The sequence below is a fragment of the Natrix helvetica genome, assembly GCF_964273705.1.
Source record: "Natrix helvetica genome assembly, chromosome: 6".
Classification (NCBI taxonomy): Eukaryota; Metazoa; Chordata; class Lepidosauria; order Squamata; family Natricidae; genus Natrix; species Natrix helvetica.
This window is the reverse complement of record NC_138553.1, coordinates 72125177-72151817: the sequence shown is the minus strand read 5'-3', so window position 1 is coordinate 72151817 and position 26641 is coordinate 72125177. Positions and strand designations below refer to the sequence as shown.

At 42.4% G+C, this 26641-nt stretch overlaps 1 protein-coding gene across 1 annotated transcript in view; it reads right to left on the bottom strand.

The window, feature by feature from the left end:
• Window positions 1-26433, bottom strand: part of CERK (ceramide kinase) — a 45384-nt gene extending 18951 nt beyond the window's left edge. The window contains exons 1-5 of the mRNA XM_081957354.1: window positions 26047-26433; window positions 14163-14276; window positions 11985-12107; window positions 10278-10403; window positions 8238-8301 (exon numbers count right to left, since the gene is read on the bottom strand). Of these exons, the coding sequence (XP_081813480.1) occupies window positions 8238-8301; window positions 10278-10403; window positions 11985-12107; window positions 14163-14276; window positions 26047-26194 (575 nt within the window). The 5' untranslated portion in view covers window positions 26195-26433. The remainder of the gene's footprint in view (window positions 1-8237; window positions 8302-10277; window positions 10404-11984; window positions 12108-14162; window positions 14277-26046) is intronic.
• Window positions 26434-26641: the final 208 nt, after the last annotated feature.

The following is a 26641-nucleotide window of genomic DNA, read 5'->3' as shown; positions in this document are numbered from 1 at the left end:
TTTAAAATAATTTAATTAATTGGGCTGTGACAGGCTCATTTTTATTATAATTTTGGATATATAAAAGTAATAATTTCTTGCTCCTCCTCTCCTGCGTTAACATCTGACTATGGAAAAGGGGTATTGTTCTATCAATGGTAAATTTCATCCACATTCTTACCATTCATAAATACTTATCTTTCATAATCACCAGAGCCTATTTTTCTTTTCTCCAGCTCTACGATTCATCCCTAATAGCAAAAAGCTACTCAAGATGTACGTGCAGATGGGAAAGCATGTCAACTGTCTATTCCCATGGGCAATATGAAAGCCCAGTGAAAGGAATAGCTCAATGGGCAGATCTTTCCCACATATCTAGATACTTTGGGCCTTTTATGATTAGATATTGTGGCTAGACCCCAATTTTCCCATGACTGGATCATATGTCGATTACTACCCCAGCTGGATATGCCTACCCGTAGAAAAACGTCTTCTCCTTGGCAAGGGTACTTACAAGATGTCCTCCCAAGGGGCCATCTCACATGGACAGATTCTGTTGTGACAGTAGCATTCATATAGGGATGCTTTAAGGATTATGTTGATCCCATGGATGGAGGCCCACTGAGAAATGTAATGGTAGGATAACAGCGTATTTGAAAAGTGCTTAATTTGTGGACCTATTTGTGAATTGTGATCATCACCATCAGTAGATCCAAGGCATGCATCTCATTGGCATTCAGTGACATGCTTCCTTTATGTTACAGTTGGTTTGAGTAGCTGCCATGGCTCTTAAATTCTGGTGCTTAGCTTATTATAATGTATGAGTGGAAATATGAAGCTTGTGCTCTCCAAATGTTTTAATTATAACTTCCTTAGGACTAGGAATTGTAAGTAATTATTATAATAATTATTTGGAGTTATTAATTATACAGTCCAAAGTTTCTGGAGGCACCAGGTTACCTAATACTGATATACTGGACAGATTGGATGACAGTTGCCCAACCAACTGGAGGGTCATAAGAGTTGAAGGTCAACACAGTTGAAAATCATCAGATCACACAAAATTCATTTTGCTTGCCGCTGATTTTAATTTGCGGTTGTGAGTTGCTGTGGAAGTTCTGAGGAGGTGCCGAAAGTTAAGATATAACTAATGCAAAATAAACAAATACAGGTAGTCCTCATTTAACAAGTGCAATTGGGACTGGTAGCTCCATCGCTAAGTGATGTGGCCATTAAGTGAGATTTCACATGGCTGCGATGGACTTACGACCTCACTTCCCCTATGCTAGATATGTGAATCATCCACGGCCACTAAGTGCAACATCATGTAACTGTGACTTGTGAGTTTACTGCTGGCTTTTCCGTTAACTCTACTTTTTGGACGCCAGCTGTGAAGCGTGCAAGTGGCAATCACATGAAGGTGGGATGCTACGATAGCCGTGTGAGGGCCAGTCACGAAGTTACGTTTACAGTACCACTGTAACTTTGGATGATCGCTAAACAGGGCAATGGTTAACCAAGATCTATCTGTAACTAAAAATAAATGAAGTTAGATTCATTATGTATTAATTAGATTTACATCTGCCTTTCAATCAGTACAAGATGCCGTATATAGCATTCCACCTGCCTACCTTTTCCCACAACAAGAATAACAATCCCTGTGAAGTAATAATAATAAATTGAAGTTATATGCTGCCCAATTCTCAACAAGTCTGGGCAGCTTTCTGGGTGGGGAGCCCATAAGTCATCCAATACGCTTCCGTGGCAGAGGGCAGATTGGTATCTGGAATGGATCCAGGACAATTCTCCTTCATTATCTTGCCACAGCTGACTCGGCCTGGGCAACATAAGGTAAAGGCTCCTCTCACATTCATGTGCTAGTCATTCCCGACTCTAGGGGGCAGTGCTCGTCTCTGTTTCAAAGCCGAAGAGACAGCGCTGTCTGAAGACGTCTCCATGGTTATCTGGCCGGCATGACTAAACGCCAAAGGCGCATGGAATGCTGTTACCTTCCCACCAAGGTGGTCCCTATTTTTCTACTTGCATTTTTTACGTGCTTTCGAACTGCTAGGTTGGCAGAAGCTAGGACAAGTAATGGGAGCTCACTCCGTTATGTGGCATTAGGGATTCAAACTGCCGAGCTTTCTGATTAACAAGCTCAATGTCTTAGCCATTGAGCCACCACGTCCCTTCCTGGTCAACCTACCACAGGACAAATCAATGTGGGATAACTCAAGAGAGGGGCATGTGAATTGTAGTGGGCTTTGTTTTGCTTTAGGTTTGAGCCTTCTCAAGTTAGAAATCCTTGAGGCTAAGCTGAGCGAGAATGTGGAATCCCAGCGGCCCATTGGTCAAACCATGGAGCAAGCACGGTACGCCTGGCAGTCCCTGTGTGGATCCAGGATGTGAGATATCCTGCGGTGCAGGACCAGAACCTGGATGTCAGCAGAGCAACTGGCCCTTACAGCGGACGCTCCAGGAAGAAACAGTGGAAGGAGGCTTCCTCTCATAGACACACTGCGTCCTTGGCCTGCAACTGTGGAGGAACTACTCAATGTGCCACATTTGCTCCATAACTTGGCCGACGGACCACCGGGACTCCACACTCTGGATCACCTTAGGCTCAAGGGCTTCTAACTTGAGAAGATTCAAACCTAAAGCAAGATAAGACCCGTTGCAATTCACTTGTGTTGAGTTATCTCATGTTGAACTGTCTTGCGGCGAGTTGTCCCATAACGAGTTGGCTGGAGAGAGACAGCCAGGGAGAGTTGCCCCATTCCGATCCAGATCCTCCTGCTTCTAGTCCAATATCTGAACTGTTTGTGGAGGCCTACAAGACTGGCCAACTCAGAATCACTTGGATTTAATGAAGAATGTTTATTTCTGATAGGGTAATATATCTTGCAAAAAGGAAGATGGTGACTCATATAATTAGGATGCTGGGTTGACACTTTGTTCAAAGGCCAAGTGCTTCTTTGTGTCAGGGTAAGTTCCTGTCATTGGCTCCACCTGCTCACCTAGCAGTTCAAAAGCATGCGAACCGGTGAGTAGGTAATTAGGTATCATTTCAGTGGGGTCATTAACGGGGACATGAAAAGAGTCGCAACCTGGGCAACAGTGATGTCACCAGTTAATTCTTTCACCACAGTGTTTCTAAGAAGGAAGTAGTAGTAGCGTGTATTTTGCGGGAATTACTAAAGTAATTCTTCCTCATAACTTACACCAAGAGTACTTAGCAGCCAGCTTGGTATGTGGTGGCAGTGAGCCAGTTCCTCTCCTTCAGACTTAAATAGAAGGCAATGGCAAACCATTTCCAAAAACCTTTGGAAAACTTGTCTAGGCAGTTGCCAGGAGTCAGCACTGACTCAACATGCACACACAGAAGTATGTGCCGTATTTTTCGGAGTATAAGACACACCCTTTTCCCTCAAAAAAAAAAAGAGGCTGAAAATCTGGGTGCGTTTTATACACTGAATACAGCATTTTTTGCCTCCTGAAACCCTGCCTCCTTCATTAAATGGCCATGCAGAGCCTGTGTAAGGCTTTCAGAGAGCTACTGGGGGCTGGGGAGGGCAGAAATGAGCGAAAAACAGGTTGTTTTTTGCTCGATTGTACCCCCCCAGCCCCCAGGAGCACCCTATAAGCCTCCTAAAGGCTATGCATGCAATTTTTTTGGCAAAAAACGGGCCAGTTTTCACGAAAAACTGGGCGTTTTTGGGAGGTTTGCAGAGTGCAAGAATTTTTTTTAAAATTTGCCTCTTCAAAACCTTGGTGCGTCTATACTCCAGTGTGTCTTATACTCCGAAAAATATGGTAATCAAGGAGGAGCTACTCTGAGTCTCCTTTGTGTGTTTCCCCCTCCTTACACTCAATATTCCTTTCTGTGATGTGTCTGTTCCTTCCCTGAACTATCTTGCTCTCTCTTCTATATTCCCAAGATCTATCAGGTTTCCCCCTCATGCTACTGCTCCTTAATGAGACTCACTTAAGTGGTAATTTAAAAAAAAAAAACAATTTCCAGTGATTTGCTAAAGGTAAAGACAAAGGTTCCCCTCGCACATATGTGCTAGAAGTTCCTGACTCTAGGGGGTGGTGCTCCTCTCCGTTTCAAAGCTGAAGAGCTGGCGCTGTCCAAAGACATCTCCGTGGTCATGTGGCCGGCATGAATAAATGCCAAAGGTGCACAGAGTACTGTTACCTTCCCACCAAAAGTGGTCCTTATTTTTCTACTTGCATTTTTTAATGTGCTTTCGAACTGCTAGTTGGCAGAAGTTGGGACAAGTAACGGGAGCTCACTCCATTACGCAGCGCTAGGGATCCGAACCACCGAACTGCCAACCTTTCTGATTGACAAGTTCAGCGTCTTAGCCACCGTGTCCCAAGAATTTGCTAGCATTGGGCATATCCCTTAATTTGGACACATGGGAATAATACTGCTCCATGGAAAGCAAAATATATTTTATCAGTGAGCTTCAGTGAAAAGTGGGATGGTACCATGAATTTATGGGAAACGGCATTTGCTTTCCTGAGTCGTCACCTTTACTCAGGTGAAACAATGGAGTAAAGGACGAGAACTTGCATTTTAAACACAGTACAATCTTGTTTGATGCTCGGCTGTGCAAAATGCGCTGGAATAAATGAGAAGAGCTTTCCTATTCATTCAGGGGAGACTTGCACAGGAGTAAATATAATCTTTGGCCAAGGCACAAGTGTTTATGTGTAGGTGTCTTTTTTTTTTACAAGCAAATCCTGTTAGCCTATTTAATGACTTCATGATGGAATTTGTTCTGTATTTGTCAGTGAAAGCAACGCACAAGCTCTGCCATTTTAATCCCATTGGGGCAAAGCCTTGACCTTGTTAGAGGTAAATGGAAATCAAAACTATTAAAATTGTCTTATAGCATAAAATGTCTTCAAAGCTTTTTTTTTTTTTAAAAAAATAATGATAGGGAGGTATGCTTGGCAGGCAAAGAACATTTTCATCAATTAGAGAGAGAGAAAAAAGTAAAACGCCCAACAGTGGAGCAGTTGTCATTTGCAAAACTGCTAAAGGAATGCTATGCTGACAGATTGAGCCGAAAACTGTATGAAGTTAGCACAGATTGTTCTCTCCTTCAAACCAAAACTAATGTATGATTTCGTTGCAGACTGCTTAGTTCTCCAACGGTTCTGTAATTTGCCCTAGCCTATTGCGACAAGAGACAGAAAGCTATTTGGGTTGTGTTTAGCTGGAAGAAAATCTAGCTCTTCTAATAGTGCTACATTTTTTTTTTGCCTGAACATCTACTGGGAGGTGCTTGTCACTCTGTAAAAAAAATATAAATATACATTTCCCAGTTGGAAATTTGGCAGCTTTACTTGGAAACGCTTCTATCCTGCGACAATATCTTTAATACCATCAAACGTACACATCTGCCTATCCCAGCTCCTTGAGAAGAACTCTTAGGGAGATGCTAAATGCTAAATCCAGTCTGAACATCTGGCTGTGTGACAAACTATAATAATATTAAATCTATATGCTGGCCAATTGCCAGCCACTTGGGGTGGTGCATTGGCCTCCTTCTTTGTCACCAAGAATGCTTTGGCCATCATACAGGCCTAGTAGCCATTTTTAGAAATAAATATTGTGAAGAGCTACTTTCAAACTAAGCTGCAAAAGAAAGGAGGAGTTGGGTCGGGGACAGAGGACATGTTCTGGAATCAGAAGGAAACAGCTTATGCATTTTGCTTGTTAATATGCACACGGCGAGAGTTAACACGTTGGTGGGTTAGTTTGGATATGTCATGTAGGCTTGTGCCGTATGGTTTTCTCTAGTGTGAATTTGTATCCTTTGCCTGTGACAGGGGTGTCAAACTCATGACAACATGTTGTCATCACATGACGTATTGCAACTTCCCCCCCTTCACTAAACTGGGGGTGGGCGTGGCCAGCGTATGACGCATCCGGGCCGCGAGTTTGACACCCCTGGCCTATGAGTATGTTTCTGAGCGTCAGTTGTTTGCCTGATCTGAAATATAAATATTGTTTCTCATGGAAACACATAAAATAAAGAGATTCAGTTACTTTTGCCTTGCATCAGAGGTGGGTTCCTACCGGTTCGGCCCGGTTCGATTGAACCGGTAGTGGTACCGGCAGTGACTCAGGAGGGTCACGCCTCCGAATCGGTTTCCCAGTCACCGTAGTTGCCGCCGCCATCTTGTTTTGTAGTTAATGTGCATATGCGAACAATTTCTATTGAATTGCGCATGCACACGCAGTGCACAAGAAGCGTGCACACGAGCGGACCGGCAGTAATGCCGGCTAGAACCCACCCCTGCCTTGTATGTATCACTTTTCTTCGGGAAACGACTTGCTTTCAACTTCCCCCGTTTGCCTTTCAGATAACATTCCAAATAGTAATAAGCTTCAAGCCAGATGTCCGTGAGAACACATCCAAGTTTTCGTTGGCAAGGCCAAATTGTAGAGCTGCACTGCAAATTCGAGATGCTATCCCAGAAAAGGCTAGGCATTTGTGTAAATGCAAACAACAGGTAAGTGGCCATTGGAAGTCCAGCTCACTATGTATTTATTTATGAAGTTTATATATCGCCACGTTTTGTGAGGTTTGGAGTTTTAAAGAGGCTTGGCTTTGTGTGTGTTTATGTGTGTGTGTGTGTGTGTGTGTGTGTGTGTGTGTGTGTGTAATGTGCCTGTACCTTAATTTTATATTTACCGGCAAAGAAATAAAAGGAGACTAGTATAGATCTTTTTCAAGCTATTTAACTCTCGTCAGCTAGCCATACCCTTCTGTGATTCGAACCAAGCTACTTCCATATTAAGTAATGTATTAACCTCTAAGCCACGGGCTTGCCTAGCTTTGTCGGTTATATCAGGGGATTAAGTGTTTTTAAGCAGAAGCAGTACGCTCGGTCCCATATTTGGGTAGACCAGGTTACCCTGATTAAAAAAACACTTAATGTGCCTGTATGTGCATGTCACATATGCATATATAGATATAAGCAGGTGTATTTGTTTTAAAATTTGTCAACGTGTCCTTAACTTTCCTAACACTGATTTTTTTTATTTAATTTGCATGACCCTGCCTGACAGAGTTTTTGCCTTTACAGTATTTTAACAAACTGGAAAGGTGCTAGGTTCCCCTGTCCCCTTATGAAGACACTGAGCAGACACGTGTGAAAACCACTTACATCCACCACCACCCCAGCTTTCAGTGGACTATAAACCCAGCTCCATCCACAGAGAATGAAATGTAGTGTTACATTAAGCAGATAAAGCGAAGCTGATTCTTTTGATTTAGATTTATGAATGCAGACAGAGAAGGTAAGGTAAACATAAGCTTGGAAAAACAGATAAATTCAGAAACAGAGACGCCCAAGAAAAGCAGTCTGAAAATCGAAAACGAGAAATGACTTACAAAATGGGTCATCCGGGGGCATCCTTGGAAGGGTGTGTGTGTGTGTCAAAGAAGTCAAAAAGGTCATCATAACTGCATGATCAAAGCCTTACATGTTAAATAAAAAGGAGGAGGCATCAATCGTGTGGTTGTAGCCACAATCTTTACTGTATTTTTCGGAGTATAAGACGCACCTTTTCCCCCCTAAAAGAACATGGAAATATTGGTGCGTCTTATACACAGAAAACAGCCATTTTTGGCCTCCCGAAGCCCTGCCATCGCATCCCATTTTTGCGAAAAATGGGCCGTTTTTTGCAAAAACTGAGGTGTTTTTCCCTTCCTCCATCCCCCAGAAGCACTCTGCAGGCTTCAGTAGGGTTCAAGGAAGGGGGAAATGCCCCCGTCTTTGCAAAAAATGGGTGAAAAATGGACCGTTTTTTGCAAAAACTGAGGTGCTTTTCCCTTCCTCCATCCCCCAGAAGCACTCTGCAGGCTTCATTAGGGCTCGGGGAAGGGGGAAATGCCCTCGTTCTTGCAAAAAATGGGTGGAAAATGAACCAGTTTTTGCAAAAATGGGGGTGTCTTTGCCTTCCCCCAACCCTGCTAAAGCCTGCAGAGTCTACCTGGGGGATGGGGAGGACAAAAACTTTTTTTTTTCTTACTTACCTCTTCGAAATCTTGGTGTGTCTTATACACCGGTGCGTCTTATAGTCCGAAAAATACAGTGCTTTTTTTTGACACCCCCCCCCCTTCCCCCATCCAGAAGCTCCCAGTTCATCCCTTGGTAACAAATAGCAAATAGACCATCTGTACGATTCTTCAAAGCCAAAGGGGAGAAAAATGTGAGAAAAAAAGAGAACTTACCCATCGTATTTCTCCAGATGAATTTCAAGTAAGTTATCCTTAGCATGATTGGCATGTTTGGTGACTACATGAGGGGGGAAAAAAAAACAGGCTCGTGGTTTAAGGCATATTTTTACAAGGATACGGATAAAATCAGCGACACTCGTGAAACAATTTTTGAAAGTATGTAAGTTGAAAATATATAACTAATATTGATGGCTCACTTAGAACGGTTTTGGTTGAGGTTCATTTCCCCCCCCTCCAGCTAATGGAAAATGCACTTCTGCCAAAGGCACTGAGTAACCCAAGTCTGATAAATTTATGGCTGAAGCCCTTGCTTCATTTGATTTGGTATCTTCCAAAATATTCTTGTAATTCAAAAATAAAACTTGTGAAGGTACGCATTTATCTTCTTTGGCAACGTTTCTTCTACCTTCACCAGTTTCCCCTTTTCTAAATGGCTCTGTCCACCTATGCCAGTGCGTTTCTGAAGGGGGTGAGATCTTCATGACGTCTCTCAAAACTGGAGTTTTAGCCACCAAAATGGATGGAGACACCCAGTAAACTTTATTGTATTTAGTTCATAGATTTAGGTAACCGCCCATTCAAATATATGACCTTGGATAAATGACAGCTCATTTATCTCTGGGGCCAGTCAAATCTGTTTCAGAAGTGCAGATTTGGGACCAGAATGGGGCTCAAATCTATGCACAGCCCTGGAATTCACATTTTGATTAATACTAATTACATTTCCTCAGTTCAACCTACTTCCTAGAGTTTTTTTGTGTAGGTAATACAAGGAAATATATGAAGAGTTATAAATTTATCAAACAAAATAACGGGGTGAAGACACTTCCATCGGCAAATACTAGACAATGCGTGTGTAAACCATGTTGACACAACACTGGCCTGTTAAATAAGTGAGATGTACAAAAGAATCTTTGCTATAGTAGTCAATTTAGCAATTGTAATTTCTTGGGGCAAATCCATTGTTTCAGAGGGAGAAAACGAGCCATTGCAGTAATATAACAAAGCTAGTATGAAGCAGTTGTGTAAAAGAAAGCACTGGAAAAAAATCAACAGCTAAGTGGCAAGCAAGTTCTTTAAAAGAATAAAGCGAAACCTCTGGAATGAAAATGCAGCTTTTGTTTAGCCGGTAATGAGCAGAATCTTAAACAAGCAGGCGCTCAGGGAAAAAAAAAATAGTTATTTTACATACATAGATAATTTGTGGGAGGTACTTCGTCGCGTTGTGGCAAATGCTTTTGCTTAATCATTTCGATTAGAAGCATTTCTCAGCAATATAGTAATCATTGAGGTTTAATGAAAAGTGGCTCAGCAACAGAGGAAGAGGCTAAATTTCTACTTAGCAATATTGCTCCTCAAAATGGTCTTGCAACCTAAATATGTATCAGGGCACCGTGATCACTGATCACTCCTAGATCAGTGATGGCGAACCTTTTCAGCACTGAGTGCGTGCTCGTCTGGGACGCAACCCGGAAGAGGAGCTGCCGAGGCGGGATGCGCATGCCGGAAAATGAACTTTCCAATGCGCGCATGTGCAGTGGCCAGCTAGTCTTCCAGTTACTGGCGCGCATGCTCGTGTGACAATCAGCTGGCTGGCGCGCATGCTCACACTGGAAAATAGAAAGCTTAGAAAGTTTCCGGCACTACCACACGCATGAAGACCAATTGATCGTCGCATGCCCATGCGCACCAGAAACCCAGAAGTGGAACGGCCGATGCCGCGCATGCTAGCCGATGATGGGCTGTATTTAGCAATATGTTGGCATGGGAGTCTCCAGATTAATGACACAGCTTTGATTGGAATTCTCCTTATGTAAACAAGCATCTTGGTGTTTCAATAACCCCACTTGCCGGACTATTTCGAAATGTAACTTTTTCAAGCTTAGTATATTATAAGTGCTTTAAGGAATACTCAATTTCTTCAATATTTCTGGAGGGCACTAAATTGGGGAAATCTGCTGTATGAGGAAACTATATTGCTGCAATTCAAGGCAGTTAATTAGAGGGATCAGGAAACTCAAACGAGTTACTCACCTATAACATCAGTAGAGATGGAAGCGAGACTAAACAACGGAGCCACTTTTTGTTGGTATATTTTTTCTCCTTGCGATTTCCCACTGTATGGATTAATATACACAAGCAAGTGCTTTGGTCTGGAGGCTGCCAATACGAGAGAGAAAGCGGGCGATGAGATTATTTTCCCTTTAGCTGCTCTAGAAATTGCTGAACTACAAATGCTCATACACTATATGGCCAAAAGTATTAGCTCACCTGCCTTTACTCGCATATGAACTTACTGTCAGTGACATCCCATTCCTAATACATAGGGTTCAATATGACGTCGGTCCACCCTTGGCAGCTATAACAGCTTCAGCTCTTCTGGGAAGGCTGTCCACAAGGTTCAGGAATGTGTTTATGGGAATTTTTGACCATTCTTCCAGAAGCGCATTTGTGAGGTCACACACTGATGTTGGACAAGTTTACGTGGCCTACCACTTCGTGGCTGAGTTGCTTCCGTTCCCAAACACTTCCACGTTCTTATAATACAGCTGACAGTGGACTGTGGAATATTTAGGAGCGAGGAAATTTCATGACTGGATTTGTTGCACAGGTGGCATCCTATCACAGTTCCACGCTGGAATTCACTGAGCTCCCGAGAGCGACCCATTCTTTCACCAATGTTTGTCAAAACAGTCTGCATGCCTAGAGACTTGGTTTTATACACCTGTGGCCATGGAAGTGATTGGAACACCAGATTCTGATTATTTGGATGGGTGAGCGAATACTTTTGGCAATATAGTGTATCTGTCCTTCTGCTCAGGAAAGGGAATCTGAAGCCATTTTGACTCAGGATTTCCCAGTCATCACTGAAAGATTTCCAGAGGGAGAGCTGGCCAATAATTGCGTTCCATTATTGAAGTGTTCTCATTCTAAAGACATTTCTTCCAGCATTCAAATGTTATTTAAGCTCATTAGCCTGCCTAGAAAATAGATGAAGCCTTGTTAAGAGTTGTATTCTCCATGATGTCAATAGCTGGAGAATTGATCGGGTGTCTTCATATATTCCAACTAAATACACCTCAGCTAGTGTAAAGACAAGGAGGCCCTCTGCTGCTTGAAATAGAAGGATCTGCAATTTCCCATCTTATTCAAAATGTAGGCAATAACAGTGTAAGTGAGCTGTGATCGCGCAGTGGTTAGAATGCAGCATTGCAGGCTAATTCTGCTGAGTCTCACCGGCTCAAGGTTGACTCAGCCTTCCCTAGCAATAGCAGTAGCACTTAGACTTATATACCGCTTCACAGGGCTTTTACAGCACTCTCTAAACGGTTTACAGAGTCAGCCTATTTCCCCCAACAATTGGGGTCCTCATTTTACCCACCTCGGAAGGATGGAAGGCTGAGTCAACCTTGAGCCCGGTGAGATTCGAACTGCCAAATTGCAGGCAGCTGGCAGTCAGCAGAAGTAGCCTGCAGTGCTGCATTTTAACCATTGCGCCACTGTGGCTCCATTCTTCCGAGGTCCATAAAATGAGGACCCAGATTGTTGGGGTCAATATGCTGACTCTGTAAACCGCTTAGACAGGGCTGTAAAACACTTGGAAGCGGTATATAAGTCTAAGTGCTATTGCTAAAAGCTCCCATCATTACCGGCTTCAATTTTTCACCCTTCTCAGAATTTGGGTAGGCCCTGAGGAATAAAACAACAACAAAGGAATAGCATTCTTTATCTGCAACATACTCTGTAAATCAAGTAGTTCCTTCAGTGTACATATCCATTGATTACACAGATGCTCGTCAATACACCAGAAAGTCACTTCGCTGCACCGCCAGCGGTGATGCCGTGCCCTCTTTATGTAATACACTGCAAAAGATACGTATACACCAATAAAAAGAGAATTACAGTTCCATACAAGCAACGTTGCTTTGCAAATATAACAACAGGTAGCATTTACACAACGCTTGAGAATTCTGAAAGAAGTCCATATGCAATGGTTATTTAAGGTCACAGATCCCGAGAAAAAGAAAAAGCTGCCAACCAGACGGGCAAGGAATTCATCATCAGGTGACTCCTTGCCAATCTTTGAGAGAGAGTCTTTTTCCAACGTCAGGAAATCTTAGCTGGACTCAATTTATTTGCACTGGTATAAAATATTTGCCCATCTTGGAGCAAAATACAGGGAATTCTGCTCCTTCTCTGTCCTCCCAATTTCCACTGAATTTATGAGTGGCTAGAACTATGTACCAAAAAGCTCACTGTTTCACAGAAAATAAGCCCTCCCCTGAAAATAAGACCTCCCAGAAAATATTGCAACACAGCACAGCCTTGCAGTGACCACACTTGCCGCCTCCTGCACCTCAAAAATAATAAAACCTCCCTGAAAATAAGGCCAAGCACTTATTTCGGGGGGTCAAAAGAAAATAAGATCCCGTCTTATTTTCGGAGAAACACAGTAGTGGTACTGAACAAAAAAAAAATTTTTTTCAGTTACTAAACTACTGAAACTTTTTGTGATATGGAAAATCACAGAAATTGATTGAGGTTTTCCAATTAAAAATTCATTGTACGGAGCAAGGAGACGGTGTTTTTAAATCTGTCAAAAAAAGGTCACTTTTTTAAAAAGAATTTTTCACTGCTTAAGAAAACTATTTGTCACAGATAGTCATGCCTGTGAATTTTCAATGTGCAGAGCAAAGAAAAACCGTGACAATTTGGGCATTTAGGTTTATTTTTTTCATTTAGTTGTTTATGTTGGACAGTTTATATCATCAATGCGGAATATTTGATTATCATTAGATATCATGCAACTGAGTGACGTGGTGACCTAGTGGTGAAAACTCTTGACTCTCACTCAGAAGGTTGAGAATTCAATTAACTTGCATAGGCATCAGGAAGGGCAACCGGTCAATAAATGCTCACCTCCATCCAGTTGCCCCCACTCTACCCCGAATTAAGGGATTAGGTAAAGGAAATGTTCCCCTCGCACATATAGTTCCCAACTCTAGGGGCAGTGCTCATCTCCATCTCCATTTCAAAGCCGAACAGCCAGTACTGTCTTCGTGGTCATGTGGCCGGCATGACTAAATGCTGAAGGTGCACGGAACGCTGTTACCTTCCCATCAAAGGTGGTTCATATTTTTCTACTTGCACTTGTACGTGCTTTCGAACTGCTAGGTTGGCAGAAGCTACTTGTCAGAAGATCTTCTGACAAGTAACAGGAGGTCACTCTGTTATGCGGCGCTCTGGATTCAAACTGCATTCTACCAACCTTTCTGATCGACAAGCTCAGCGTCTTAGGCACTGAGCCACCACGTCCCTCATATGAAAGGATTAAGGGTCATAAAAAGAGAGTTTATTGTATATCATGTACAAACTATAAAAGTCAGGCAAATTTAACTCTGCGGCATTTTCAAGTCTTGAAAACGGAACAGGCAGCATGACAGAAATTCAAAGTTCAAGGAGCCAAATAGCAAGATTTATGAACTATGAAAATGAAAAAAGAGATTTGTCTTTAAAAGACATCTTAATCATCTCCTTTCTGCAAAGAAGGATTTCTGCATAGAAATAATTTGGGATGCAAATGTGGAGGAAAGGTTGAATGAATTCAAATCTTCTGTCAAGTAATAACTTAGTTCAAACGGCTTGTAACCCCTTGATAAGGCAGTCACAATGGTAGCTGCTGCAGACGAGGAACATTAAATTTCATCAAGATAATTTTCTTCTCTCTCTCTCTCTCTCTCTCTCTCTCTCTCTCTCTCTCTCTCTCTCTCTCTCTCCTGTGTGTGTGTGTGTGTGTGTGTGTCTGTGTAGCTCAAGAAGATATGTGAATCCAGCTTGTTTGGTTCCATATATTATGCAAACCCAGCATGTTAATAATTTTAAAACTATTTGCACTAAAACGGGACCGATTGTTTTTACCGGTGAATGCATGAGGCTTTGACATTTTCTGCCATCTTCCAGGATGAGAGTGTTTCGCTTCCCTTTCTTTCTCCTCAACAGCAATGATCTCAGAAATGGGCACAGCATAGCTCTCTGCAAAAAAAAAAACAAAATTAAATATAAAAATAGGAAGAGTTGTCAAATAAGCAAACAGCCTAGTTGGACCAGAACCAAAGGAATATCTTGTGTGGCATTTTCTGCTAGTGGGCAAAAACATGTTTGTGGGAAGCCCGAGACCAGAAAAGTATGTTTGTAACAAAAGCGTAAACATTTTTTAGGCATTCTCTTCAGAGGATATTTAAATCAAGCGTGTCGCTGAAGAAAAGCTGAAAAATAAACTCTCAAAATACATTTCGTGAAAGGAATGGATGTCTGTGGGGAGTGATCGTTTCTTATAACCAGAAACTGTACATCAAAATATTCTGTTCAGAGCAGAGGTGATATTCAGCAGGTTCTGACCAGTTCTGGAGAACCGGTAGCGGAAATTTTGAGTAGTTCGGAGAACCGGTAAATACCACCTCTGGCTGGCCTCGCCCCCCATCTATTCTCTGCCTCCGGAGTCCCAGCTGATCGGGAGGGAATGGGGATTTTGCAGTAACCTTTCGCTGGAGTGGGGGGGGGGGAATGGAGATTTTATAGTATCCTTCCCCTGCCACCAAGCCACACCCAAGCCACACCCACCAAGCCACGCCCACAGAACCGGTAGTAAAAAAATCTGTGACAGATTGGAATGACAAGGTGGATCAAAGGTATTAGGAGATGGTCCCCAGCATATGTACCACACAGTATCTATTTTTGATAGAGCCAAAAACAAAAAGATTCCATTGTGGGAAACGTGGAGGAATAATGGATGGAGGAAGGAATCCAAGTGGCATGTACTGTATATTGATTTTACTTTTATTTTGAAATGTGAAAAGAGATCGGTGATGGGATATAGTACAGTTCTTCTCAACCCTGGCAATTTTTAAGATGTGGGGACATCAACTCACAAAATCCTCCCAGCCAGCCTTTGGTTGAGCTGCCAACTTTGATAAACACTGGTCTAATAATTCGATATTATTTTAGAGTTCTCAGCACTAATTTCTTTGTCCCCCAGATAAGAGGATGGCAATCTTTATGGGATAATACACATTTTGCAAAAATGTTTATTATCATAGGACCGTGATGGCGAACCTATGGCACACGTGCCTGAAGTGGCATGTAGAGCCATGTCGCCTGGCAAGCGTGGCATCACCTGTTCCTCTTCTGGGTTTCTGGCATGCATGCACGCACGAACAGCTGGTCTTCACACGTGTGGCAGTGCCAGAAACCAGGAGAGCTGGTTTTCCAGTTTTTGGTGCCTGTATACGCACCGGCCAACTGATCGTCGTGCATGAATGCGTGCCAGTCACCAGAAGACTAGCTGGCTGGTGTGCATGCACGCACTGGAAACCAGAAGTTCATTTCCCAGTACGGCATGTCCCCTGGGAAGCTCCTCTTCTGGGTTGTGGCCCCAGCGAGCGTACGCATGCTCCCTTTTCTGCACTGGGTGCCAAAAAGGTTCGCCATTACTGTCATAGGAGAAAAGAACTAAAGTAAAATCTTCCCCAGGTTGAACTTGGTTCCTGGTATCTTCATGCCACCATGGTCCCGGGAGTGTCTGGACCACTGGATGGAAGTGGTTGGTTACTGTCAACTTTTCAACCTAGCCTACAACTCTGGGAATTCCTAGTACTCATCTAGATACTACCCAGGACTTTGGGTGCTTAGTATATCAAATTAGCGGCTATTAGACCTATGCACCTGCAGAAACTATTCTATAAACTTGCTTCAAAAATTAGATGAAGACAACATATCTCTCTTACTCATTAAATTTTTCCAGGCTCTGCAGGAGTTTTAAGAGTTACACTAAAGACACACTGCTTTCATGCTTTGAGTGAAAATTGTAAGGCCTGAAGCTTCCCCCCCCCCACCCCCTCTCAAATCATTTTCAAAACAAGCACAGCCCTAAGTAATTATGCCAAGAGAATAATGAGATTTGGGCTGAAATGAAAATCACCACAAGGTAGGTTCTTGCTACTATGATTTAGGAGTTTATGAGGATATCAGCTTCATAAAAGAAAAGAACAGTTGCAAGCAGCCAAGGTCTATGAATAAAATCTATTCTTCATGCCGCTGGGTAAAATTTAGAATATGGATTTGTGCCTTATGGTTCAGTATAACCACCGAAAGTCTCTCCTTGAGGGAGGTGGGCGGTTTAGAAACATGAAGAATAAACAAACAAACAAATGTATACCATGGTTGTCAAAAACAGGACTTTTATAGGAGGTGAAAAAAAAATTGGGGGGAGGGGAAGTGTCAGATAATCCTCTCCAAAAGACCATTGCTTTAAAATTTTGTCAGTGAGTGCTATGTGCATTCATTTGTTTATGATGAATCTTTTTGTTGTTGTTCAAAGCCATATAGTTGCATAGTTCTGGAAAGCCTACATTTAGCTAAACTGTTATTTTCGAAAACGACAATGAACTGCAATCACAGAGCTTATTTTAGCTCTGAATCCATGCATAGCAACCAGTGTGTTAATCCTGATGCAAAGCTCCGCCTCTTGAGTACTGACTGATTAAAGTGGTATATTTAAGACCTGGCAATTTAAAAATGAATGGACTTTTGGCTGGGAAATTCTATTGGCTGACGTCCACTCATCTTAGAGTTAAAGTTTATGTATGTATGTATGTGTGTGTGTGTGTATGTATGTATGTATGTATGTATGTATGTATGTATGTATGTATATACACACACACCTCCGAAGACGTCTCTGTGGTCATATGGCCGGCATGACTAAACACTGAAGGTGCACAGAGCGCTGTTATCTTCTCACCAAAGGTGGTTCCCATTTTTTTTATTTGCATTTTTTACATGCTTTCGAACTGCTAGGTTGGCAGAAGCTGGGACAAGTAACTGCTGATCTTTCTGATCGACAAGCTCAGTGTCTTAGCCACTGAGCCACCATGTCCCTATATATGTATGTATGTATAAACACACACACACACATGTGCGTGTGTGAGTGTGTCAGGGGTGGGTTCCTGCCAGTTCTAAGCTCTTCTATGGAAGAGGTTCCACAAATCTACAGTGCCGTTTAGAACCAGTTCCAGCTCCCTCCCCCCGCCCATCTGCACATCATCAAGATGAAGAGAGAGAGGAGGAATTCTGGGAATTGAAGTCCACAAGTCTTAAAGCTGTCAAGTTTGAACACCCATGGTTTTTTTTTTTTCTAAAGGGTTAGGGGTGCCAGGGTCTTATAACTTGACAGCTTTAAGATTTGCACACTTCAATGCCAGAGTTCCTGAGCCAACATTTTGGTTGCTAAGCAAGAGCGTTGTTAAGGGAATTTCACCACATTTTGCAAGTTGGCCATGCTTACCCAGTCACATGACTGCCAAGCCACTCCCACCTGGTCACATGGCTGGCAAGCCACTCCCACCCGGTCACATGGCCGGTAAGCCACTCCCACAAAGCAGGCCACACCTACAGAAGAGGTTTTAAAAAATTTTGAAACCCAACCACTGGTGTGTGTGTATTATATACAGTATATAAATATAATTGCTTGTTAAGCTATATAACCAATAAGTTCTCAGTGCACACTTCAAACTGAAAGAAACTATTTTATAGCAATACATGAACTTACTCGGAAGATCCCAGCACCAGGAAAATCCAAAGTAGCTGTGTTTTAACAAAATTCCTGAAAAAAGCAATAGCTATTTCCATATTATTGTCAAAAGAATTACAAAATGCTGCCAGTAGCCAAGTTTAATTCAGACAGACTTTCCTTATTTACAAATCATACAAGCCAACATCTCTCTCAGCCCTTCCACACTCTTACTGTACTACCCAAAGAGGAAAAAGTGGTTTTCTTGCTGGACAACTGCAGCTTTTCTGCTTTTTTCTCAAGACTCAATGGAGGGAGCTTTATATTTTCCGTTTCACTGTACACACAGTGGACTGAAATATAATTTTCCCATGCCTAAAATAGTCACCTTGGCTCCTATGATGAATGGGAAACTTCTCTAAGAAGCATAAAAAACTGGGGTGCACCATCTTGGTTTAGGACTGGTCTAATATATCTTGTAGATTGGCAGTCTGGTAAAAACCACTTGTGAAGTAATAAAGATTTTTGGCTGACTGTCAAGTCATACAAAGCTAATGGTCAGAAAGAAAGCTAAGATTTTCTGTTAGTTCTGCAAGTAGCAGAAAATACCATAAATTCCAAGTAATTCCAAAAATACTGAATGCGTTATACTGAAATTATTGAATATACATAAGAAATACTGAAAATACAGTAGCAGAAAGTATCTTGGAATATACCTGTAGCAGGTTTTTTTTTTTTGTAAAGGAGGATTCATCCCATCTAAAGAAATGCATAATTTGTAAATTCAAAATACTAAAACGTTTTAAAATTAAGTTCTGTTAAAGCTAGGTACATTTCCTCCAAAAATTGGGGTTGGGACTATACGGGTAAATCTTAGTGAGAAATTTCTTTTTTCCCATCAGCAGCACTCTATCTCTCTCTGCACAACAGAGCACATCTTAATTGAATCATGGTTTACTAAACTTACCTAACAGAGAAATATAAACTAGCCATACTGCCCTGAGTTCGCACAACCTGGGTGTCAACCAAACTAATGTGTTGCACCAATATAGCATGGAGGCTGATCTCCACGTAGTATTGGTACAACACATTAGTTGTATTGGTACAACATTTGGCGGTGATGGGGGGAGGGAACCTGTCTTCCCACTGAATCAATGGATTAAATCAATTTAATTATGGGGGCCTTGGTGCTCTCTGAGCTCAGATGTTTTCTTGCAGATGTTTCGTCACTCAATTTAGATAACATCATCAATGCTAGTAGGAAGTTTGATTTGCTCTTATTTGTGCTTATCTAAATAGCGTTCTTACATAGCTTACTCTGTGGGATTGTTACTTTAGCAGTGGAGCCCTTGGTTGATGTGGATGGTTTTACGAGAGACTTGCGTTTCTAATTTGCCATTACTGACAAAATAGCCAGGGAAAGTAGTGTGGTGTTGTTTTCTACTTCTCTAGTGAATTTTATTCCTTTGAAGATGCTGTTGATGGTTTCATGTATAGCCTCTGGTTGGTCTTTTTTATTATGACAATGGTGTTATCCGCAGTGGTGAAATTCAATTTTTTTTACTACTGTGGGTGTGTCTTAGTGGTGGGCATGGCTTGGTGGGCATGGCAGAGGAAGGATACTGCACAATCTCCATTCCCACCACACTCTGGGGCTAGCCAGAGGTGGCAATTTGCCAGTTCTCAGAACTACTCAAAATTTCCGCTACCAGTTCTCCGAACTACTCAAAATTTCCGCTACCGGTTCTCCAGTACCTGTCTGAACCTGCTGGATTTCACCCCTGGTTATCTGTGTATGGGAGCCATATTTTGGGTTGTATGCATGGGAGTATTATAGACTCCAGCTGTTGCATTATAGTCTCTCCTATTCGTCCTGAAAGCGATGATCCCATGAACAAATCTTCAGCGATGATCCCATGAACCAATCTTCCTTAGATTTGTTGATATATCTATCTATTAAACTGAACGTGTCTAGTCAGGCAAAAGTTGATAAGGTCCCTGATTCTGGATATTTCAGTCTTGATGTATTTGGTTACCTCAAGTGTGTTGTGTAGTAGTGCAGTCATGTATTCTTTGGCTAATTCTTAGGATGCAAAAAATGTTGCGCTACCATCAAATGAGTCCATGATTTCATCTCCATCTATTGTCATCTATTTTGATTGTTTGGAGCTGCTGTAATGAGGAGTTTATGGAGTATCTGCTTCCCTCTGTGATGTGTTCAAGCTTTTTTTGTCAATTCTTTAGCAATGCTGTGGGTTGGAGTGCCTAGTAATGAAACAATTGGACATAAAGGTGTGTCTGGTTTGTGTGTTTTGGGGTATCAATAGAAGTGTGTCCACTGCTACAGATATTAACTTCTATTGGAAACAAATGTAAACATCAGGAGAAAAAAGTTTAATTCACTTTACTTTTGCTGCCAAGTGAGCTTCACTGAATAACTTCTGAACTGCTTCTTGAGGCAGATCTACGAAAATCACTTAAACTGGCAAGGTGGATGGCACACAAGTTTAATAAATAAAATTGACTTCCGGTTCCGGCGGCTACGGCGACAGGCAAGCCCTTGCCTGCTCCCGCTCTCCCGGTGGGCTTCCCCCGTTTCTGGGGGGGCACAGGACGCCCCGGAGAGGTGTCCTGCCGAGGGAACGGCTCGTGGAGTGTCCTGGCGTCGGCGGCGGCTGGCGGGGGCTCCTCCGCTTCGTTCTAGGCACCGGGGAGCAGTATCGGAGGGCGCCCGTGTGCGCGCGCCTCGCCCCATGCCGATCGGAGAACGCGCTATTGAACGAAGCAGCGGCAATGTGGTGAGAGGCTGCCCTTCTCCATTCCCTCTATCTTAAATTTATGGACCCTTCAGCATCTTTTTAAGAAAAAAAAAGTTAAACTTTCGGACTTTTGCCAGAGGTGCGGCTAGAGGGAGGGGGATTTCCCCCCCTCCCTTGGACAAGCGGCTTGAGAAGATTTTGCTTTCGCCCTCAGGGGAAGGAGGAGGGGGGAGAGCCAACTAATGATGCCTCACCCTCATAAAAGTGACTTTCATTGGACTTAGCTCCAGAATCTATGCGTGAACTGAGAACTTTTTGAATTTTTAAAACTTTATTATGCCTCTGAGCCCAAAGCTGGCAGGGCAAGATGGCACACTTCCGTTGTCTTCATGAACTGTGAAACCTGACTCCACCTCTAAAATTCAGGCTTCCGGTCTTTGTCTCCGAGCCACCCAGAGGAATCTTTTGTGGATTGTTCTTCTTTGAACTCTTTGGGGAAAAAATTTTCATCTACTGCTAGACTGACTAAAGAAATCCCCATCTGTTTGGATCCTCTGCCTTCTGGATTCGCCTGCCTGCTCTACTTCTCCAGCTGCCCAGTCTCTATTTTGACAGATTTCCTTGCTTTAAAAACCATGCCTCCAAAAAGACCACCTCCTGGAAAGCCTGGATTTGCTACTTCTGCCCCAACGTCTGCAACGTCTAGCCCAGCTACACAGTCAAAGATAACAGAACTGATGCAACCCAAGACTACAGAGATAGACTTTCAACAAATGCTTCAACAAATTCTACAGGGCCAGGAGGAAATTAAGAAAGAGTTAAGGGAAATGAAAGATGAAATTAAACAGAACCAAGCCCAAATTTTTAAGAACTCACAGAGACTGGACCTTGTGGAGGGTGGGGTGGCGGAGGCGAGGGGGGGGGTAGAGGCTTTACAGAAGGGGAACAAAGAACTTGACATCCAACAAATGAAAATAGAGTTTGAGAGAATGTCCTTTTATCTTAGATTTCAAAATGTAATAGAAGCAGATGGGGAAAACATAAGGGACATTATGACTAATATCTTAGCTGAATACATACACAAAGATAAACAGCAGATGGATTGGGAGATAGACCTAGCTTATAGAGTGAATTCAGCATATGCCAGAACACATAATGTACCCAGGGAGGTTCACATTAAATTCCTTAGGAAAACCACAAGAGATGAAATTCTGGGTGTGCAAAGGGGGCAAACATTGACATACTGTGACAGGGAGATAACCATTCTAAAGCAGATTCCCAAAAAAATTAGGGAAAAAAGGAAAAATTATTCGCAATTGGCGAATAAATTATACCAGAAGGGGGTGTGGTTTAGATGGTTGATGCCTGAAGGTATGCTAATATTCTGGGAGGAGACAAGAATCAGAATTAATACACCCATAGAGGCACAGGCCTTTATGGAAAAAAACAAAGCCAACCTAGAAAAAACAGAAGATACTACAACGGTCATACAGGACACGGGAGGGGCCGGAGCTCTGCCAGCGGGGGGTGAAGGGGCAACACCAAGAAAACTCAGATCACAAAAATAAATAAGGAAATCACAATGTTATAAACAGACCGAAAGTAAAAATGAATTTATAACTAGACTATATATTATAATTATATAAATTGATTGAAAATTATTTTTTCTAGAATTAAGATGCTGACTTTTTATGATTATGTATTAAGATTTGATATTTTGATGTAATCTAGGAGTTTGGAGGGAGGGGGCGTCTGCCACATTTGCAACTGCCAAAATTTGTAATTCCACCTACCCCTTTTCCACATAAATGTTTTTAAAAAAAACCAATAAAACTTTTTGAAAAAAAAAAAAAGTTTAATAAATAAAATTATCTTTGCATTCCATTCTAAAGCTCCCGCTTATCAATATAAAGATAGCTTCTGAATCTGCATTGTGTATCAATAGGCCTGGTCCTTTGTCCTGAATAGAAACAGAATCCCATATTATAAGCAATTTCTACTTTTTAAAAAAAATTATACATTCATTTGTAAACTATAAATGCACAATGCATGATTAAAAATAATCTATACATACTCTTTAAACAGATCACTTTATTTTTGTTTACTCTCAACACCATTTTAACATTCATGGCATGTTGTTTATCAGGACTTTTGAAGATGAATGGTTCCTTTTCCATGTGAAGAATACTAAAGTTTTTTAACTTTGATATTTTCTTCTCCAACATATAAAATTGTTGCTTTATCTCCAAAAATTTCAGTTTCATTTTCTTTAGTGCAGTTTTTAACTCTAAAATTAGTCATTTTAAAAGAGTATGAATCCTGAGGGAAAGCATTTAAAGTAATATGCAACTTTGCATGATTTGTTTATTTGCTACTTTTTCTTATTCAGAAATAAGTGTAATAGAAGTTGCAGTTTTTTCATGTTGACGTGAGTTTTCTGTTTATCAATAAAGCTATAAAGTAATTAAAGACGAGGGAGAGACCTTTAACCATTCCGATTACTGTGCTTGGAAAATCCTTGTGTCATAATAGGAACCACTTGTCAGCAAATAACTATTTTAAATGCTTTGCAATATATGAATATATTGCTCTTCAGTAGAATAGAATGTAGTGAAGTTCATGTTACATAATATATCTGGGAAATAAAACAAGGATATTTGATTTCCAAAGGTCAACCGGAGCAAAGTATGTTTGTTTATCGGAAAAAGCCAGGAACAATGCTAATTACCTGCAAAAAAAAAAAAAATCCCAACATAAGGAAACGAAAACATATTGGGAGAAGAGGAGTGATGGGATTCAATTTTCTTTTACTACCAGTTCTGTGGGTCTAGACCCACCACCTGGTGGGCGTGGCGTGGCTTGGTGGGTGTGGCTTGGTGGGCTGGGAAAGGAAGGATACTGTAAAATCTCCATTCTCACCCCACTCCAGGGGAAGGTTACTGCAAAATCCCCATTCCCTCCCGATCATCTGGGACTCGGCAGTCGGAGAATAGATGGGGGGGGGGCAGGTCCAGTCAGAGGTGGTATTTACCAGTTCTCCAAACTACTCAAAATTTCCGCTACCGGTTCTCCAGAACTGGTCAGAACCTGCTGAATACCACCTCTGTAGAAGCGAGATTGTTGTAAAGGGAGAAGCAGCTATAGGGAGGAAGACACTGTGGACTCAAGAATCGGGGAAAGCCTGCAGCTTTAGTTTTTACGCAGCAAGTACTTCTGATGAAATAAACATCCCGAGGTATTCTGAAATGAAAGCTAGCAATTATCTGCCTGTATTGAAAGAAGGATTATTTCAAATGAACAGCTCTTTGGATTATTTATTAAAAGCTTGTGACATCTTAATCAACGGACAACACCACCACCCCTTCAAAAAAATAAAGATGTGGAGAAGATGTGGGATTATTGCCAATGGTAAATCATACCGGAATCTAGATTGTTTTTCACCCCAGCCTTGAAAAATGTGATGTTTGAGGCAAGGTGATTTACATAGAGGAAGTCTTTCTAAAAGAGCCCTTAATTACAATTTGCAGCTTCCTCTGACTGTAGTTCAGATAAGATAGTAAGATATCCTTCCTCAACTGCATGCTTGGGTCTTCTGGATATGTGGATTTCAACTCACTGACTTCAGGGCAAGGGAGCTGCTACCTAGGAACTTGATGCCCACTCGCGTGAAAGGTGCCAAGGTTGAGGAAAGCAAATAAATGCGGAGAATGTAGTAGAGATGGACTATAAGAGGACGTTCCTTTGCTCAAGAGCCCTTGCAGATAGCTCGAAAGCATTAATAAACTCCGAAGAACAATGATAAACCTATGAGCAATTTTAAAAAAAGGCTGGGATGGAAGCATGTTCTAGAATAACCAGATAGGCTGGCTGACTTGATGTCTCATTATTCAGCACAAGTGATGGGTGAGTCTTAAATAACAAGACGGCCTTTTAGATTATGCTGTACCTTGAATTTGTACCAAATTCAGTATAACATCTCTCAGAGAAGAGGTTAAAGTATAACCACACAATATGCCTGTTGTCTGAGCAGTATATCAAAAGTTTTATATATCAAAAGGAGTATATCAAAAGTTTTCCAAATTGCGTTTTTGCTGTGGTTACAGCAAACCCAGAAGCCGTGGCTTCTCTTGGCATTAAAAAGTCTATGATGGCTTCAGCTGAGGAAGCTAACCCACGCATATCATACATGCAACCATAGAATGGCAGAAAGTTGTGACTGACACTGAGATCAGACAAACTACTGTTGACAGTTTTTCAAATGGGGTTCAAATATATATGCTCCGTTGACATATACTGGGGATTATTAGTAAAGGTTTTACAGATTGTGCCAATAGGCTCTTAACAGATATTGGCTGAGAAAGGAAATGTTTCATGCAACACTAGAAGCAACACTAAACCAATCCACAATTTGTTGGCCCTTTTAAGATGTCAGATAGGAATGATTCACTACGGAAGATTGGTAAAATCATTATAAAACCTTTCACAGCAGTTGTATAAATACCTGCAGTTGCCACTGTAAGGAAGGAAGCTTACAGCTGCAAAATATTGTGTGCTACTTACATAACTCATACTGATTTCAAAATAAAACCAATGATTTGTTTTTTTTAAAACATTGGTGGCTGGGGAAGGGACAGCGAGTTATGTCCTAAGCTTTTCTAAGATGAGAAGGTTCTTGACTGCAAGCTACATTTGTAAAATAATGTTTCAGAATTCGGCCAACTGAGTTGCAGTTAATCTTCCTTCCTTGCACAAGGCAGGATCATACATTGACAAATAACGAAACAAATACCAAAAGGGGTGTGAGGTTTTTCTTAAGAAAAGAAAAAAAAGGAGGTAGGGCCTTCATTTAGGGGTCAGAAGTTTCCCAAATGGCTTAAGAATGTCAATAATTTTTCAACGGCACATATTTTTAACTAAGAAACCAAAAGGGCAACTTCTTAAAATTAAGAGAGAAGCACACAAGGGGATCTGGTTGCAAAACTTAGTTGCTTTAATACATACTGGGGTTGTTGTGTATTTGAACTTGTGTGCCTCCGGTGTCAGTGTTGACAATTGCTGGGCAAGTCCCTGCAGTTTTCTTCTAATCCCCCATAGACATCAAATGTTGCCTTAGGTCTCTTTAAAACAAGGGTCACCAACCTTTCGGACCACTAAATTCATAATTTTAAATCCCGCGGGCCACTAATATGATTTTTTTAAAAAAGATAAATAGCGTTTAGTACAATATAAAAATGCAAATAAAATTTTCTGGGGGACCACCAGCGGTCCACGGATCACCAGTTGCTGACCGCTGCTTTAAAAGGAACCCTTTTATGATCTCCTGGGACCTTGAAAGTTAAGAAAGGGAGTGACTGTTCAGCACTTTGCACATGCCCAGGGGCGCACTTTCCAAGGACCCGGGTGCATGTCTCTAAATCGGAGGCTTGCTTCCCCCTCCCCCCTCCCCCGCGTTGCCACGGATGCCGGAGCGGCCACTCACCTCGCCCCCTGCGCGACTGCGGCTCCAAGCTCCGCCACGCCAAGAGCCCCAACTCCCGGTCTAAGGTGACCTCCTGGGCGCGCTGCTCCAGCACCAGCAAGGAGATGAGCTGGGTCCGCCGGCCAGCCGGAATGGACCGCTCGCCCATGGCTCTTTAGTGACCCGGCGTCCTTGGATTAGGCGACATGACTGGGGGACGCTCAGTCCGGGGCTGGGCGAGCGCTGCCGCCGCCCTCTCCGCCTCCACCGCCACCGCCGCCACAGGGCGGCCGGGTAAGTCCGCCCGTGGGATGTTTCAGAATCTGTTATCCTTCAGAATTTGCAGCTCCGCGCGCAGGGCGCATGCGCGGGAAGGATTCGCGCACGCTCAGCAGCGGCGCAGGCCGCGGCGCGGTGCTCCGAAGCGGCGCCCGCCTTTCCTCAGAGGCCGCCAGAAGAAGGCGAAAGTCGGGCTGGGGTGGGTGGTGGTGGTACATGCAGAGCGGGTGGGTCGGCCAAGCCTGGTTCCCCGCTCCTCCTCCGGCTGGGGCTCACCTTGCCCCGTCTGCAAAAGGTGCCAAGCCCCGTTCCAGAGTGGGGGAAACCGGGCTGGCGT